At 49.5% G+C, this 17221-nt stretch overlaps 1 protein-coding gene across 2 annotated transcripts in view; it reads left to right on the forward strand.

The window, feature by feature from the left end:
• LOC127032731 (C-type lectin domain family 2 member D-like) overlaps positions 1–16540 on the forward strand; it is a 41479-nt gene extending 24939 nt beyond the window's left edge. For both annotated transcript variants that reach the window (XM_050920190.1, XM_050920191.1), the window contains exons 2-6: positions 7538–7747; positions 9629–9739; positions 11898–12109; positions 13561–13664; positions 14483–16540. In XM_050920190.1, the coding sequence (XP_050776147.1) occupies positions 7714–7747; positions 9629–9739; positions 11898–12109; positions 13561–13664; positions 14483–14621 (600 nt within the window). In that variant the 5' untranslated portion in view covers positions 7538–7713 and the 3' untranslated portion in view covers positions 14622–16540. The remainder of the gene's footprint in view (positions 1–7537; positions 7748–9628; positions 9740–11897; positions 12110–13560; positions 13665–14482) is intronic.
• The last annotated feature ends 681 nt before the right edge of the window (positions 16541–17221 follow it).

A 17221-nucleotide genomic window follows, 5' to 3' on the forward strand; every position in this document is an offset into this window, starting at 1 on the left:
CAGGATACAGCGATTGGCTTTTTTTAGTTTTTCTTTCTGCGGTTCCTGGCTCAGCTGACCTGCAGATGGTGGTTTGTTTGCATCGCTGCTCCTGCAAAGGCTCCTTTCCCACCGCAGCGGGTGAGTTTGCTGCGGGTGGAGACGCCCCGTTTTGCTGGACTGCGGTGCGGGAGGTTGTTGCGTCTCTTCCGCGGAGTTCAGGAGCTGAGGCTGCTTGCTGGGGGGAGGGCGCGCTCCGCGACCCGCGCTGCAAGGGCGGCTGCAGGGCGGGGGTGTCTGCAGCCCTGACTGTTGTGTTTTGCAGGGAGGAATTTGGGGCACTCAACATGCTCAGGAACATCTGCGGAAGCCACTGCCCTTCAGCCTGCGCTTGGTAGCGGGAAGATTCTGCGGGCTGCTGTTGACAGGGGCTAAAAGGGGGCAAATCGGAGGAGGGGGGTGACCGGGGTCTGAGCAGGGGGCGGAAATTGACTGGGGGGGGTCAAGCAACTGGAGGCAGAGTTAGGAGAGGGGCTGAAGAGCAAAATTAGGGATGTGGGGGGAGCTGGAGTTGAGTCCAGGGCGAGGCACTGGCAGAGGGCAAAACCCTGGCACAATGAGGGTAAAGGGGGTAACAATTACCCCGGTGGGACTGAGACACCAGTGTTTGCAAAAAATAGGGTGGGAGGAGCAGAGGGATTTTTTTATTTCCCCTTCTCCCCCCAGACAGCACCTCTCAGCATCCACTTCCCAGGGCTGGGTTCTTCAAGGCACAGGCATCCCAGTGCCTGGTCAATGCAGCTCCTCTTTGATGGACGCTACTGGGCTGCTGCAGCGGGAGACTTAATGCAGTGAAACAGGGCCTGCCCTGCACCTTCCCCCCCAGGGGGCTGTACACCCCCTGCCCCAAATTTCCCCAACATGAACTCGCCTACTCTGCCTAGGGATCCAGCAGACTGAGCTGTGCTGCCCAAGTGATCAATTTTGGCTGGTGTTGGGAGTTTCTGTACTAAACATTTTTATTGTATTATAATTAATTTTTACATAAGAACGACCACATTGGGTCAGACCAATGGTCCATCTAGCCCAGTACTCTGTCTTCTGACAGGTGCTTCAAAGGGAATTAACAGAACAGGGCAATTATTGAGTGATCCATCCCCTGTTGTCTACTCCCAGCTTCGGGCAAGCAGAGGCTCTCAGAGCATGGTGTTGCATGCCTGCCCATCTTGGCTAATAGCCATCAATGGACATATCCTCCATGAACTGAATTTTTTTTCCAATCTTGTTCTAGTTTTGGCCTTCACAACAGCCCCTGGCAAAAAGTTCCACAGGCTGATGGTGTGTTGTGTGAAGAAGTACTTCCGTTTGTTTTAAACGTGCTGCCTATTAATGTCATTGGGTGACCCCTAGTTCTTGTGTTATGTGAGGGAGCTTTTCGCTTTCTCCACACCCATTGAGATTTTATAGACCTCTATCATATCTCTCCCCCCTCCCTTACTAGTCTTTTATCCAAGCTGGAAAATCCCCCAATCTTTTTAATCTCTCCTCATATGGAAGCTGTTCCATACGCCTAATCATTTCAGTTTCCTTTCTCTGAACCTTTTCCAACTCCAGTATATCTTTTTTGAGATAGGGCGACCAGGACTGCACACAGAATTCAGGATGTGAGCATACCGTGGATTTATATAGTAAAAGTGGAGGAGCTTGGTTTGCCAGACTGATCAGCAAAGCCAATGCTGACAAACTATATGAAAAGGCTGCAAAACACCAATCCTCTGAACTGCATCAACATGCAGAAAGCCTTATAAGCCAGTCACCGTTAAAGCCAATTTTAGAAGTACTTAATGAGGCTGATAAAAATGCTGGACACACAACACAGTTTGTGTGACCAAACATGGCTGTCACATCATACTTCCTCTTTCAGCAAGAGATACCAGACACTACAAACTGGAGGTCGGTGTTAAGTGCACTGACATTTGTTAATCCAGAAGCTGGACACTGGTTCTGGCCAAGACCAGCAAATGCTCGCTGTCTTTCTGCAAGAAACTCAACTGACTGGTTAGAAGCATGTGGTGAAACAGACTTTACAGCTGAAAAAGTGAAGGACTCTCACCACATTCGGAGAATGTGCATACGCTGCTGATGAATGCACTGATGCAAATGAGTCAAGTAATAAATCACTGCCTGTGTCATCTTGATATCAGTGGTAGGTCAGTAGATGAATTTCTAGATCTTCAGATTATAGAAGACACATCGGCTGCACCTCTGAAACCCACGTCTTAGAGTTAAATGTTTGTAAATTGAACCCCAAAGAGATGGCTGCTTGTGTGGTTGATGGAGCTGCAAACTTCTCTGGAAGACGTAATGGAGCACAAGCTCTGCTCAGAGAAAAGTGTAACTCTGATCTCTCCAAAACATACTGCAGAGGCCATCTACTCCAACTAGTAAAAGCTGCAGAATCTTCAAAAGGCATTTAAAAAGCTATACATTTAATGTCTTCATTATACTCTTTTTCAGCAAGAGTCTGAAAGGACTAAACGTCTTGGAAAACATAGATGATACATTGGGACAGAAGTTCAAAGTAGTCCAATCTGGGAAAATCCACTGGCTTTCTCATGAGGGATCCTTGGCTGTTGTCTTCAAATGACTGCAACCATTTTTATTGGCTTTGGAAAGTATCTACCGAGATGGGACAGATCTAAGTAGTGGGGCTCGTGAATTACTTTCTCTGCTAAATTCAGTGAAGACTATTGCCATTCTCTCTCTTTGAAGTCTACTGTTGAAACCACTTGGGTCATTACACAATGCCATCCAGGCATCTGCTGCAACAGCAGTAGATCTCTGTCCCACACTGGAAGCTACACTTGAATCAATCAGAGAGAGGTCCATTGAAAACGTACTGAAAGAAGCAAAGACGTCAGTTCAGAAGTTGGCTAATTAGGGCACTTATATTAACTCCTTAAATGAAGAAGACAAGAAGTGTGTGTTAAGACAGCTGAAAAAGTGAAGTACACTGACTTGATTCTTACAGCTCTACAAGAACACCTTTTGGGTTCCATCGGCCTCTACATACCTTTTACAGATGCCTGTCTTACAAAACACCGACAATTGAGTGGAGTGAGGCTCTACCAGCAATGGGGCTGCCATGTGATCAGGACAGAATAGAGAATTTGAACACAGAGTGGAATTTCCTACAATGAACAAACGTAGATTTGATTTCAACTTCTTCTTTATCATCACTAATGGGTCGATCCAATTTTTGTGCTATGTTTCCTGCAATGAAAGAAGCAGGAATTCATCTCTTTCTGCCATCAGTCACAACAGCTACAGCTGAACGTCCTTTTTCCTCATGGACTAGAATTTTGTGTTTTGGAAGAAGTCGCCTTCTGCCTGATCATGAGCATATCATGAGGGACTGGAAGTACCGGACACGTGAGAAGCCACCAAAAATGAATGCCCTGCATTTGAGAAGTTCATTAACAGAGTTGTGCAAAATTACAACAAAAACCAAGACGGATGTAGACATAGTGCTTCACAGTGGGCTTGTATAGCCAACTTTAATTTGGGTGCTGATTTAAAAACGTGAGTTAAATCTAATAAAATGGTTGTGGAACATTTTTCAGGGTTTACTATGGTGCCATAGAGCCCACCTTTGCCCTAACAGTCTCATCCCTCATCGGTTCTCCCCTTGTATTTTTGAACACACACACACCCCCAATCTCAATTTCCGTGGAAAACACTGCAGTGAAATATTTGTTCTTTGCGATACTGGTTTATATCCCATTCTGTCAGCTGCAGGATTCAGCATCAATTATCCTCCCAATGTAAATAGCAGGGTAGGTTTGTTTATTCTGCTAGGCTGATTCACTGGTTCGTTTGTTCACGGGAGAAGCCTGAACCTCTAAAGAGCTATTCACCTCCCCAAAAACCCCATGTCAGCTTTTCAATAGAACTCTTTGCTGCCTCACTAAGGTTTGTCTGAGTTCGAGATCCTCAGTAGGAACAGTTCTAATCATCCTGCATCATGTTTTACAGAGATCATGAGCATTTTACCAGCTGCAGGCTCAGTTATGTCTCCAAAGCTTGAGCAGTGGTGGGAAGGAGGAGAAGGTGGTGCATCTTCAAGCAGTGGTGGTAGGAGTGGTGTTTGTGCTGGTGGAAGCCAGGGGAAGCCCTTGGGCCACCAGGAGAACTGGGGAGTAAGTGTTTGGGGGAGGGAAAGGACTTTTTGGCCCTCTTCTCACCTCTACCACCACTAAGGCCTCTGCGTAATGGCAGCCATATTTTGACCCTGTAATATAATAGATAGAAACTCCTCCTGCCAGGAAAAAAGTCGGGTGAACATAGATGGCCCTCAGTCAGGGCTATAGGAAATCCAGAATACTTCTCTCTCCTTTCTACCCAGATAATGTAATATAGCTGCATGGAGACAAACCCATCAGGCTCATCTAGGGTGACCAGATGTCCCAATTTTATAGGGACAGTCCAGATATTTGGGGCTTTTTCTTACATAGGTGCCTATTACCCCCACCCCCATCCCAACTTTTTCATACTTGCACTCTGGTCAGCCTAGGCTCATCTTTACCCTACAGATTTCAAGATCTCTTGCTGAACAAGCCTTTTCATCTCTAATGAGATATTACCCCAGGGGCTTACAGGAATCTACAAAACCTTTGTCAATCAAGACAACAGGACAAGTGTGCATTGCTGCCTGGGTCTGCCTTCTGACCTGATGAACTGTAATGGTCAGAGATTGCACCAGCACAAAAGTATACTGAAGGTGAACCCTAAGGAAATTAAGAGTTTAAATTATCCTCCACATGTCCTGTGTCCCACTAATATGAATCCAGGCAAAGTCGTTTGGAAGCTGGACACTTTATGCTTCCATCCCACACCACTGTCAAGTTTTAGCAAATTAGGACAAGTCAGCACATAACAACCCCTATGTATCAGTAACTGCTAGTGATAACAATTCACTACCTCTCCCTGCTACAGGTAGCACATTCCTACAGAGAGCAGCTGGGGGGAGGAGGGGGGGAGTGGGCCAGTGTTCCAGGCATTATATGATCCTACTACACTTGTTATGGTGGGAAAATGCTTGTCACTGCCCGCATGATTGTTTCCCTCTAGGGATTGTCTCCACGTGGAATAACTACTCTGGAATGACTGCTTCGGATTAGCTACTCCATGTGTGAACGCTTGGCCGTCACGTTCGAGAATCTACTTTCAAGGGAAGGCAAGCCCTTCCTCCCTGCACCCCGCTCCCAAGGAAGCCACTCCTGGGCTCACTTTACTGCTTTCTTCCTTGCCTCTCCTCTGTACAGGTAGCTGTGGAGGGGGTGCTCTCCCCTTGCAGTCAGGGTCAGCATGGCACTAGGGGGTGCTGTGCTGCAGGGAGCGGGGTAGGGGGTTCAGCAGGGGGTGCTGTGCCTTGGCAGTCAGTGTTGGCCCCAATACCCTAGTGCAGCGCTAGGGGGTGCTGTGCTGTAGGGAGCGGGGTAGGGGGCTCAGCAGGGGGTGCTCTGCCTTGGCAGTCAGTGTTGGCCCCAATGCCCTAGTGCAGCGCTAGGGGGCGCTGTGCTGCAGGGAGCGGGGTAGGGGGTTCAGCAGGGGGTGCTGTGCCTTGGCAGTCAGTGTTGGCCCCAATACCCTAGTGCAGCGCTAGGGGGCGCTGTGCTGCAGGGAGTGGGGTAGGGGGCTCAGCAGGGGGTGCTGTGCCTTGGCAGTCAGTGTTGGCCCCAATGCCCTAGTGCAGCGCTAGGGGGCGCTGTGCTGTAGGGAGCGGGGTAGGGGGCTCAGCAGGGGGTGCTGTGCCTTGGCAGTCAGTGTTGGCCCCAATGCCCTAGTGCAGCGCTAGGGGGGGCTGTGCTGTAGGGAGCGGGGTACGAGGTTCAGCAGGGGGTGCTCTGCCTTAGCAGTCAGTGTTGGCCCCAATGCCCTAGTGCAGCGCTAGGGGGCGCTGTGCTGCAGGGAGTGGGGTAGGGGGCTCAGCAGGGGGTGCTCTGCCTTGGCAGTCAGTGTTGGCCCCAATGCCCTAGTGCAGCGCTAGGGGGCGCTGTGCTGCAGGGAGCGGGGTAGGGGGCTCAGCAGGGGGTGTTTACACCTGGGGGTGTGGAACAGGTGCCCATGGGGTGGAAGGGACTTTCCCTGCTGCGTTCTGGTGCGCGCCTTTTCTTGGCCGGAACTGCCAGCAGAGCAGACTCCATCTTGGCCACAAAGATACCACAGCTACGTTAAATTGACTTTCAAAATTTATCTAGTTATGCTGAGACAAATACCTAATGTAGGTGACTGGGGGGCGGGCAGGGGGCCTCCCCCCCACACTTTTAAAAGTGGGAGGGCTATACTGACCCACTTACAGGCTGTAAGGGCGAGTGGCAGGGGGAGGGGCAGAGAGGAGCAAGTGGGGGGTGGGGTTTCGGGGAAGGGGCGGTGTGAGAATGGGGGCTTGGGGGAAGGGATGGGGCCGTATGAGATGGGGTGATGCAAGGGTGGGGCTGTGGGGGAAAGGATGGAGTCTTGGGGTAATTGGCAGTGTGAGGGCAGGGGCTCAGGGAGAAGGGGTGGTGTGGGGGCGGAGCCTTGCACAGGGGGCAGGGCCAATGTTCAGGTGCCTGGGGCGGGGGTGGGGGGGCATTTAAGGTGCTTCTGCTGCTCCTGGTAGAGGCCCTAAAATGGTTTGTCTCCCTTGAGTGGGTTTTGTTTGAATTCCAGATTAAACCAGTTGAAGAGCATCTACATTAGGGATTTCCACTAGTATAATTAGAAGATCAGTGTTAAAACGGATTTAGTTACTCTGCTACAACTTCTCTAATATAGACAAGCCCCTAGATTAGCAATACAGCATATTCCGCTTCTTGGGAAGCCCCCGGTTGATGACTGAGAGTTGCCATTATCTGACGCTGGCTGAGAAGCGGAAGGCAGGGTTGTGGTGCTGTAGCCAGGAATCGGTAGGACGTGATTCCCTACCTGCAGCCCCACAAACGGTGGTGCTGGGGTCTGTGGGGTGCAGGGTTTTTTGTTTGTTTGTTTTTGTTTTTTTAAAGCTCTCAATAATGCAAGTCTCTTGCCAATAGCCAGAGCAGTTATCTTGATAGTCAACTGGGCGGTATCAGTTCCAGGCAAAATGTTTCTATTAACTGTAAGTTGTGGTGAGAGTTGTTATTATTAAGCAGCATCTACAGTAAATGGAATCTCTGGCTGCTTGTGGTTTCCTTTTCTGTGTCACCTGCCTGAAGAGGAGAGGGGTATTCCAGCTACCCTGGTTCCCTGCATGGGAACCAGCTTCCTTGAAATCCCCCTTTAGTTGCATGTGGTCAGGAGCAGTTCTCTTCTTGTGGTGGGTGAACCGTGTATAATTACTGTCTATCCATTTTAGTTTCTGAATCCCTTTGAGGTCCGGTGGCGGGGGGGAGATCCAGGATTCTGAGGCAATGTGCGGTTGTTCATTACACTGCTAATGCCTCTGGATATGCGGACAGGGCTGGGGAAGGAATTGGGTGCAGAGAAAACCAGCCAACCCTTGAAAATTGGGACTATTTCTGTCTCTTGATTTCAGTTCGGTCCAGTAGCTGCCAAAGGCAGAGGATCTGGCGCGGGGATCTCTGAAGTTGATTGCTGGCTCCAAATTGGACCCAATTGCAGCTAGAGAGGAACTGGTCAGAGCCCAGGGCCTGTACCCCAGCGTTCATCTGTCTTGGTGAGAGAAGAGAGGTGACAAAAGGTGTGGGTCCCATGGATTCGGAGCTGTCACCCGATGGAAGACAAGGTAACTGACGCTTGACTGAGCAGGAACAGCGTGAAGGCTATGTCTGTATGTAGGGTGTCCAGATGCCTGGTTTTTGACCAGAAAGTCCAGCTGAAAAGGGGACCTAACAGTGTCCAGTCTGATCTACTGACCGGACACACAAAGTCTGGTTATTGCTGGTGGAGGAAGTGCCGGGTCATTACCTGCATGAGCCCCTACTCAGCCGGGGTCACCTCCTACCTACTAGAGAGGGGAAGAGCAGTGAGCAATGGTGGGGGGGGGGAAGAAGAGCAAATTGGGATGGGGCCTCGGGGCAGGGGCGGGGCTTTGGGGGAAGAGGCGGGGCTTTGAGGGAAGAGGTGGGGCAGGGGTGGGCCCCCGGGGGAAAAGGAGAGTCAGGGGAGGTTCCAGCACTCCTGCTGGAGTGTCTGTTTTTCAAGTATTACAAAGTTGGCAACCCTACCGATACTGCCAGTTGGCATCAGGGGTCCCAGGTCCCAGGCTCCTACATGCAGGCCCCGCAGTTCGTACGCACAGCTGCTGTTTTCCAAGCGCAGACATGAGATGATGGTTGTGTAGCGGGAGCGCTCGCTTTTTGAGGGCTGCTGTAACCCAGGTCTGCTGGGTGTGGTGCTCTGTTGCCCTCTGATGGCACCTAGACCACCTAGAGATTAATGAGTCTGCTTCAGCCTTAGCTAAGAGGCAGGTGGCTTTTAGCTCAGGCACAGAGGCTCGTGGTCAGTAGTCCCAGGTTCAATCCCACCGGCTGACAGATTGTGTTACACTCGGCTAGCGTTCCTATGACTGACTGGGTTTGTTCTTTCTATCTCTGCTTTATGCTACGGACAAGTGAGTCAAGTTTGCCATCGCTGCACCTGTTTCACCCAGAATCCCACCCTGGAGATTGCTGAGACCAGCTGTGTGCTGGGGGGAGAGGGAGGACTGGATAGCTTGTTTATGCAAACACAAGTTTGTGTAGACCTGCAGCAAATGCACACCTGCTCCTGTGGTTTCATCCGCTGGGCCGTCTGAAATGCTTCTGTCTGGAATATTTTGACGTTGGTCGAGCATTCTGTTCCGTGATTGAAGGGATTTCAAAGAAACCATTAACTGCTGCCCAAAACAGTTTTCACTGAACGGACACAGTCATTTATTCCAACAGCACAACGGCATCCTCCATCCAGGGGTCTGCACACCCTTTACAAACAGCCAGAAATAATCCTGACATTGAGGGTCCTATGGGTGTGGGAGAAGGGGAGGAAAATAATCTTTATTTTGCTGCACTTTTGGTGCCTTAGTTCCGTCCAGCCAAAATAACAAACTTTAGAAATAGTCGGATGAGGAGCCTTAGGGAAGCTAAAAGGAAACGGGGCAGAAGGACAGTCTTGTGGCTAACGCCCTGGACCCACAATCATGAGCTCATGGTTATGTATTCATGCCTGTGCCTCTGACTCCCTGTGATCCAGGGCAAGCTGCCTCTCTCTCTGCCTCAGTTTCCCTAGCTGAGAAATGGTGACAACAATACCGCCTAGAGGGTGTGCAAATAACTTCCGTGGTGGCAGAGGGCCGCAGGCATTGGAGGGGAAGGGGCTGTGGAAGTGCAAAGTCAGTGACACCTAGGGATTAGCCAGAGCTTTCCTGCTGCTGTATGTAAACCTGGTTCCTTGTATTAAATGTTGAAGTACAGACCTTTGTGTGTCAGACTGCGAGGGGCTCCATACCAGGAGCACGTCCTCATCTCTCCAGCAGCATCAATACTTTACCATCTCTTCTCCACCTGGGAAGCCAGTTGTCATGGCAATGGGCCGGCTAATGGCAAGACAATGCTGGTGGTGCTGGATCCATCTGGTGCCACCGCCGCAGGCAACCTAAGGGACCTGAATGGGGTTTGTTCTCTTTCAGGTGATCTGCCTAACAGCAAACTCCAGAGAGCTGTCGGGTGGAAAGCGCCGCTGACCGTCAGCGTGGTAGTCCTAGTCGTGATTGTTGCTGTTGCTCTGATACTTTTGCACGGTGAGTTGTCGACCTTTGCTGCCTCGCACTGGGGAGGAGGCATGTGGGGGTCACATCTCCCCCACAGCTGAGGGGGACATGCCTGGGAAAGGCACCAGCAGCAAGCACTCCTGCCTGAGTCCCACTAGGTGGCGCCCCAGAGCAGGGAAGCGGGACTGGCCTGGCAGCCCAGTTCTCTGCTGTGGGGGGGCTGAGTGGGGACTCGCATCCCTCGCCAGCCAGCAGCTGCTGTTACAGCACATCTGGCCTGGCCTGCCTGGAGCTAAGGGAGACCGTTGGGGGTAATGGGGGGGAAGATAGTGGGGTCTGGGGTGTGCACAAGGGAGCCCAGGGAGGCAGCGGGGCAGGATCATCTGTGAGGGTCTGGGAGAGGCAGCAGGGGGCTGGGGCAATGGGTAAAGGTCTGGGGAAGGCAGTAGGGGCCAGGGGCGATGGGGAGGGGTGTGGGTGAGGCATTGGGGCCAGGAGCACTGGGGGGAGGCAGTGGGGGCCGGGGCAATTGGGGGAGGCAGTGGGGGCCAGGGGCGATGAGAGGGGTGGAGAACTGGCAGAGGCAGTGGGAGGCCAGGGCACCAAAATACAAGTTCACCCAGTGTGCCGTTTTCCCTAAGGCCAATCCTAGCAGGGCTGGCCTAAAGGGTGGGCGACATGGGTGACTGCCCGGGGTGCCTTGGTCAAGAGGGAGTTGCTGGAGGGTGCCTGGCGCAGTCACCAGAAAGGTGACCCTGGCTGAAGTGGCAAGAGGGGTGGGCTGCCATTGTGCCTCCCCCTCCACATCAGAAGTTACCAATCAGGCCAGAAATTACAGATGTGGGTTACTTCCATCCACTGCCTGTGCTGGTGCCTTTTGTTGCCCACTCTAATATTATGACAGCACTGGCCTTTTAACAGAGATGCTGGCTTAAAACAGCTTTCAGGGGCCCCCCCACACTCTGAATTCTGGAGTACAGTTGTGGGGACCCGCATGAAAGACCCTCTAAGCTTATTTCTACCAGCTTGGGTTAAAAACTTCCCCAAGGCACAAATCCTTCCTTGTCCTTGGTTGGTATATTGCTGCCACCACCAAGTGATTTACACAAAAATTCAGGGAAGGGTCACTTGGAATCCCTATCCCCCCCCAAAATATCCCCCCAAGCCCCTTCACCTCCTTTTCTGAGGAGGCTGGAGAATAAATGACCAACCAATTGCCTTAGCAATGTGAGCACAGACCACCTGCAAGATCAAGGTGGAAAGTAACTTTTACAGGGTAATAAAAAGATTTAAAACACAGAGGATTCCCCCTGGGCTCAGCTTCACAATTACAAAACCAGGAATGAAACTACCTCTGTACCATAGGGAAATTCACAAGCCAAAGCAAGAGATAACCTAACACATTTCCTTGCCCTACTCAGTTTCTGTGGTTTTAGATGGATTATTCCAGGTATATTTTTCAGGAGGTTTTGTACCTGCTTGGCTTCTCCCTCCATCTGGAGAGGGAACAACACACAGAACAACAAAATAAATCCCCTCTCCCCTCCCCATTGGTCTTTCTGGTCAGGTGCCAACTAGGTTATTTGAACTGCTTAACCCTTTACAGGTAAAGCAATCCAGTACAGCTGCAAAGGAGGGATTTTATGCTTCTGAATGAGCTGGCATACATAAAGGTTGCTACCCTTCCCCCTATATTCATGACACAGCCCTTCTGGCGGAAAGCGTTTTTCCAGCTCGTGGGGACAGTCCCTCCATGGGAAGGCTGAGGAGACTCATGGGATTGGATTTTAAAATGCTCAGGCCAGATGTTCAGCACCCAGCGTGCCGAGCCCGTTTTGAAAATCCAGTGGCTTATTTTGCTGTCTAGAAGTTGAGAGCTTTGGAAATCTGGCCCTGAAAGCTTCTGAAACATTCAGTAGCTGGGCAGAAGGGCTGTACAAAGAGGAAGGCTGGAAACAGTGTGTTAGACCACAGGACAAATCAACCCCAAGCAAACAACAAAAATGCCTTTAAACAGGCAGATCTGGGGTTGCACCTGGTACGTGACCTGTCTCAGTGTCAGCTGATTCATTGGCGCAGAAAGCTGCTACCCACGATACACGTTGATCAGCTTTCTATAGATTTCTCCCTTGAATTTAGAGAAAGCAAAGGGACACGTCTCTTATCGCTGCTATTCTCTTAACTTCAGTGAAATCTCCACCCGAATCCAACCTGCCTCATGTCTCCACCCCAGTCCGTCTAAATGTAAGATTCCCTGCTCCTTGCTGCCTGGATGGCTGGGTCGGGTACAGAGGGAAATGCTACTATTTCTCTGAGGCCGAGGGGACCTGGGACTCCAGTCAGAGCTTCTGCTCTTCACTCAATGCCTCCCTGGCTGGGATCGACACCGAGAAAGACCTGGTAGGGAAAAACAAAAAATAAAACTGGTATAGGCACCAAGCAGCATGTTGGCATGATCTTGTCCCAGGGCCTCGGGGCAGAGGGCGGGGCAGGGCCATGGTCTGGGCGCACCCAGCCTTCCCAAATGCAGGAGTTATGCGCTGCCCATGTCCTCCTGGTCCCATAAGTTACTGAAGGGAAGATCTGTGCACAGATCTCACCCAGCAGTTCAGAGGGTGGGAAGGAACTTTGGAAACAGAACGGGTGCAGAAAGAGGGTGGGGGAGGAAAGAGACGTTAGCATTTTGTTTTTAAGCAGTTGTTTCCAAAGTCCGTGGTATGGTGGCTCAGCCTTACCAGAGGAGACTCAAGGAGCTTGGCCTGTTTAACCTAACCAAACGGAGGCTGCAGGGAGCTAGGATTTCTCTCTCTAAATACATCAGAGGGGTAAACACCAGGGAGGGAGAGGAGTTAAGCTAAGCGTCAATATAGACACAAGATCAAATGGATATAAACTGGCCATCAACAAGTTTAGGCTTGAAATTGAATGAAGGTTTCTAACCATCAGAGTGACGTTCTGGAACAGGCTTCCAAGGGGAGCAGTGCTGGCAAAAAACCCAAGTGGCTTCAAGAGGGATCTTGATCAGTTGATGGAGGGGATGGGATGATGGGACTGCCAACAATGGCGTGTGGCCGATCTGTGACTGCCAGTAGCAAATATCTCCAACGTTTGGAGCAGACGCTGGATGGGGAGGGCTCTGAGTTACTACAGAGAATTCTTTCCCAGTGTCTGGCTGGTGGGTCTTGCCCACACGCTCAGGGTCTAACTGGTCACCAGAATTTTCCCCCAGGTCAGATTGGCAGAGACCCTGGGGGGGAGTTCACCTTGCTCTGCAGCACGGGGCATGGGCCACTTGCAGATTTAAACTAGAGTAAATTGTGGATTCTCTGTAACTTAAGTCTTTAAATCATGATTTGAGGACTTCAGTGACTCAGCCAGAGGTTAGGGGTCTGTTACAGGAGTGGGTGAGTGCGGTTCCATGATGTGCTGGAGGTCTAGAAGATCATGATGGTCCCATCTGGTCTTAAAGTCTATGAGTCTTGCAGACAAGTGACATCTGCCCCACTCCCCCAACAGATATCCTCACCAGTCCCCCACCAGATACCTGCTACTGTGCCCAACAGCAGTGAGTCAGCATGTTAACTGCATGTTGCTATTAAAACAATTAGCAGCAAAATCGTTAACATTGAGTTAGATACCATTAGGTTTCAGAGTGAACACAAGTGGAGCTGAACTGTGCAGTTCATAGCTAATGTGTGAGGCTTTCTGCAGATTCAGGGACCATCTATGGTAGGAAAGCAATTTGTTTTAGGCAGCAGGTCCCCTTGAAGCAGTGACTGAAAATAGTTTAACTGCTTCAACAGCATTACAGACTATAATGAATAATGTTTTTTGTTTGTTTGTTTTTAAAGAAGTTCATTATGCGATATAAAGGCGTCTCTGAGTTTTGGATTGGCCTGAAGCGAGAATCGGCGCAGCTCTGGGGATGGGTGAATGGCGAACAGTTCAACAACCTGTGAGTCCTTTTTCTAGCTAGTCACTTTGTTGGGATCCAAATGGGAAAAGGGCTGAATTTGGGCAGATCAAAAAAATGTGTTATTCCCCAAATAACGCTGATTACTTTTCTTCTTTGTGACATTTCCCCCCTAGTCTTTGGGGTTCGTCTCCATTGCTGACCTAGCAGATCAGTGGGCTGCTGCTTCCCCTCCAACCCTCTAACTGGCAGCTTAGGTGGAAATGAGAGACCCATGGTACTTCCTGAAAAGTTCAGTGGGGATTTAAGCCCAGATTTTAAAGGTACTTAAGCGTTACTCAGCATTTCAAAGCCTAAATAACTTAGGAACATAAGGCTGTGTTTCAAAAGTGCCTTAGGCACCTAAGTAACTTAGGCCATGCACGGTTGAGCAGAGAAGCAGTGCCTAAATACCTTTCACAATCTGGACCTTAACCCTTCCTCCTCCTCCCTAGAGGAAAAAAGGGTAGGAAGAGACGCTCCAGTGCCTATGCGGAGTCAATGCCAATGGCTGCTGGTGAATCCCGCAGGACAATCAGTGAGGTGGCAGGTATGCTGCAGAAATAACCATGCTTGTAACCCAGCTATGTTAAAAGAGTTAGGTGTCTTGCATTGCCAGTGTGGACAGAAGACCGTTCCTTAACCCTACTGGAGATCAACCTTTGTCTTTTCCTTCCCACCCCTCTTGCCAGGAAGAGTTTGAGTGGAATTATTGGTGCAGGAAGGGGGCGATCCTGGGGGGTTTCACTGGATGGGCCCATCCGTGGGGGCACGTGCCTGGCCCCTGCCCGACTCTTATCACCAGGGCGTGTCTGTCACAGGTTTACGGTAAGAGGAGAAGGTGACTGTGCGTACCTGAGCGACGGCTTTGCCACTTCGTCATGGTGCTCCACGAAGCGCTACTGGATCTGCAGCAAACCCGACGGGATGCGAAGGGAGGACGCGATGCCGGGGGACTGAAGGGTGAAGGCTGGGAAAACACCTCAAGGCCCAGCTGCCTGACACTCCAAACAAACATCGCTTAATAAGATCCTCAATAGAGCTTGACAGATTATTTTTGTTGTTGTAAATAAGCCTCTTTTCTAACCTGCTCTTTATTGTGGCCCCTGTATAACCTCTTCGTCCTGGTTGTGTAACTAAGACCCAGTCTACACTTAAAACTCACTCCTGAATGCTGTAGTTAGGCTGATGTCACCCCTAGTGTAGACGCAGCTAAGTTGACCTAGCTCCTGTCACTGGGATGGCGGTGTTCCTACAGTGATGGGAAACCCCCTTCCCCCACTGTAGGATGTGTCTGCTCTGGGGTTATGCCAGCGTAGTCTGCTGCCATGTCTGCATACTGTAGACATGGATTAAAACCCCTTCCCAGCTCCCCCTGCTATTGTCTGTCAGGGTGCGTCTACACTGCAATGGAGGTACGTGATTAAAGCAATGAAGGTGCAGCAGCACTGAGCTAGTCGTCCAGGTCTTTACCCAGGGTTCCAGCCTGTGTTGCTGCGGCATCATTGCTCCAGTACGAGCTAGATTAAAATGAGCACGGTTATGTCTACATGAATAGCCACCAAACCCTGTGATTGCAATGTGGACATACCCTCAGCTCTGCTGTGCCGTCCAAGCAGGAAGGCAGCACTGCTTTGAAGACAGATTGAGACAATCTTAAACGGCAACAGGCTAAGACAATCCACAGCAAGCAGGGATGTGAGGCAGCTGCACACAACATCCTCCCGAAGGAAGGAAGCTGTGGCAAGAGACAAGCAGCCAGGCTGTGAGTTTTCTTCGACTGTTGCAGAACCAGGCTCTGTTCGCTCATGCTGTCTCCCAACCCTGAGCAACAAAGTTGTGAGTTAAGGCTAATGGGACAGGGATCTGAACTCACCAATAGGCCTCTTGTTGAGGCTTCTTGTGATGCCTCCTGCATAGGGTCGACTGTGTTGCGTTGTCTCCCAAAATGTGGTAGCTGCATCTTTGACGGAAAGTCTCCGTTGTGGAGCAAAGAAGATAATTAAGGAGGGCCAGAAAGGAGGCGCAGGTTCCAATGGAAATCAAAATGTCTGTATGTTTGAGAGTGTTACGGTCTTGCTGGGCTTATTGAGACTGTAAAGTGAAGGCCAGGCATGCGTGCATGCCAGAAGAAGTTGATGACTAGCTAGGTGTACTAGCAGAAAAGTCACAGAGGTGCTGGCGCCCTGTGAAGAAGCTGTGGAGCTGCCCAGGAGAGGGGTTTACTTTGTGAGAAGGCATCGGGTTGTGTACTCTGTACTGGCAATAAGGAATTGTGGGTCGCTGTCACCGTAGCATCCCACCATATAAGAATTTGCTTACAGACTCATAGGCAGAGCGGATGCCTTTTAATCTCATTGAGTTATCTTTCAAGGCGAGTTCGAGGCAGAGAAGCCGAGGCATGTAGAACCCTTTCGATTGCACTTGACTTTCCCCGTGATCAAGTTTTTAATCAGTGAGCAAAACAAACCGCAAAATCTGATTCAGAGTAAGCGGGTTGGTTTCTTGACTTTGCTAAAGAAACTCGTATATGGACAAGGATCAATGTGTGCATAAAACTCGAAGACTTAAGAGTCTTTAGATGCTAGAAGGGTCATTTGCAAATGTTGCTTAAGAGTTTAATTCCCCTTGGACTCACTTGCCAGTTAAGTTACAAGTACTTTTGTAGAGGACAAGATGCATATTTTCCCCTAGTTTGAGATGGCTGGGTATTTTCTAGCTGCATCATCTATTCATTCCATGGCGGTGGAATCTAAATAATTGAAATATATAAAATCTCACAACTAACGAAAAATTAATCGAGTAATACCATGGAGTGTTCACTGTTCACCTATTTAATGATTTGCTGTTTACTTCTTTTGTTTTATCAAGTTTGCTATGACTTTCAGTCCTATAAGCTAACAGTCAAAAAAAGAGAACAAAACACTTCGTATTTTTTTTTCCTTCTGCTGTAATTTGCTCATAGTCATAGAGTTTAAGGCTAGAAGGAACATCTTGTTTAATTCAGTCTGTCTTCTCTTCCCTCATTCTAACTTAGAGACAACTGAAAATTTTCTGATGAAAAGTTTGTCAGAAAACAGGATTTGTTGAACATTAACTTTTCTTTTTGCAGAAACTTCATTTCCAATGACTTTATATTTTAGTTTTCTGAAGATTTTTTTTTCCAATACAATTTCAGGTGGTTTTTAGAATTTTTGAAATTGTGCTGTTTTTTTTGTTTCATCTCTCCACTTCCTGGCTGCTTTCCAACTTTAGCCACATGGAAAACTAAGAGCGTTTCTGAAAGTAATCTGTTGTGTTCAATGAACATTTCAAAGTGAAAGTGTTCCTTAAAAAACTACCCTCCTACCCAGACGCATACAAACCCTTTCTCACTCACTGTCTCCCATGCGGAAGAAATTAGGAACGAGTAAAAACATGTAAGTGGGGAAAGAAGTTTTGCCCTTAAATTGTTCCATTAGGATGTTTTAAAATGTTTTTTGAGATTTTTTTTTTTCCTGTGGAAACTTTTGCAGGACAAAATGCTGCTTTTCCAGCTAGTTCAAGTCTGTATTGTTGTT

Source organism: Gopherus flavomarginatus, chromosome 12 (genome assembly GCF_025201925.1).
Source record: "Gopherus flavomarginatus isolate rGopFla2 chromosome 12, rGopFla2.mat.asm, whole genome shotgun sequence".
Taxonomy (NCBI): Eukaryota; Metazoa; Chordata; order Testudines; family Testudinidae; genus Gopherus; species Gopherus flavomarginatus.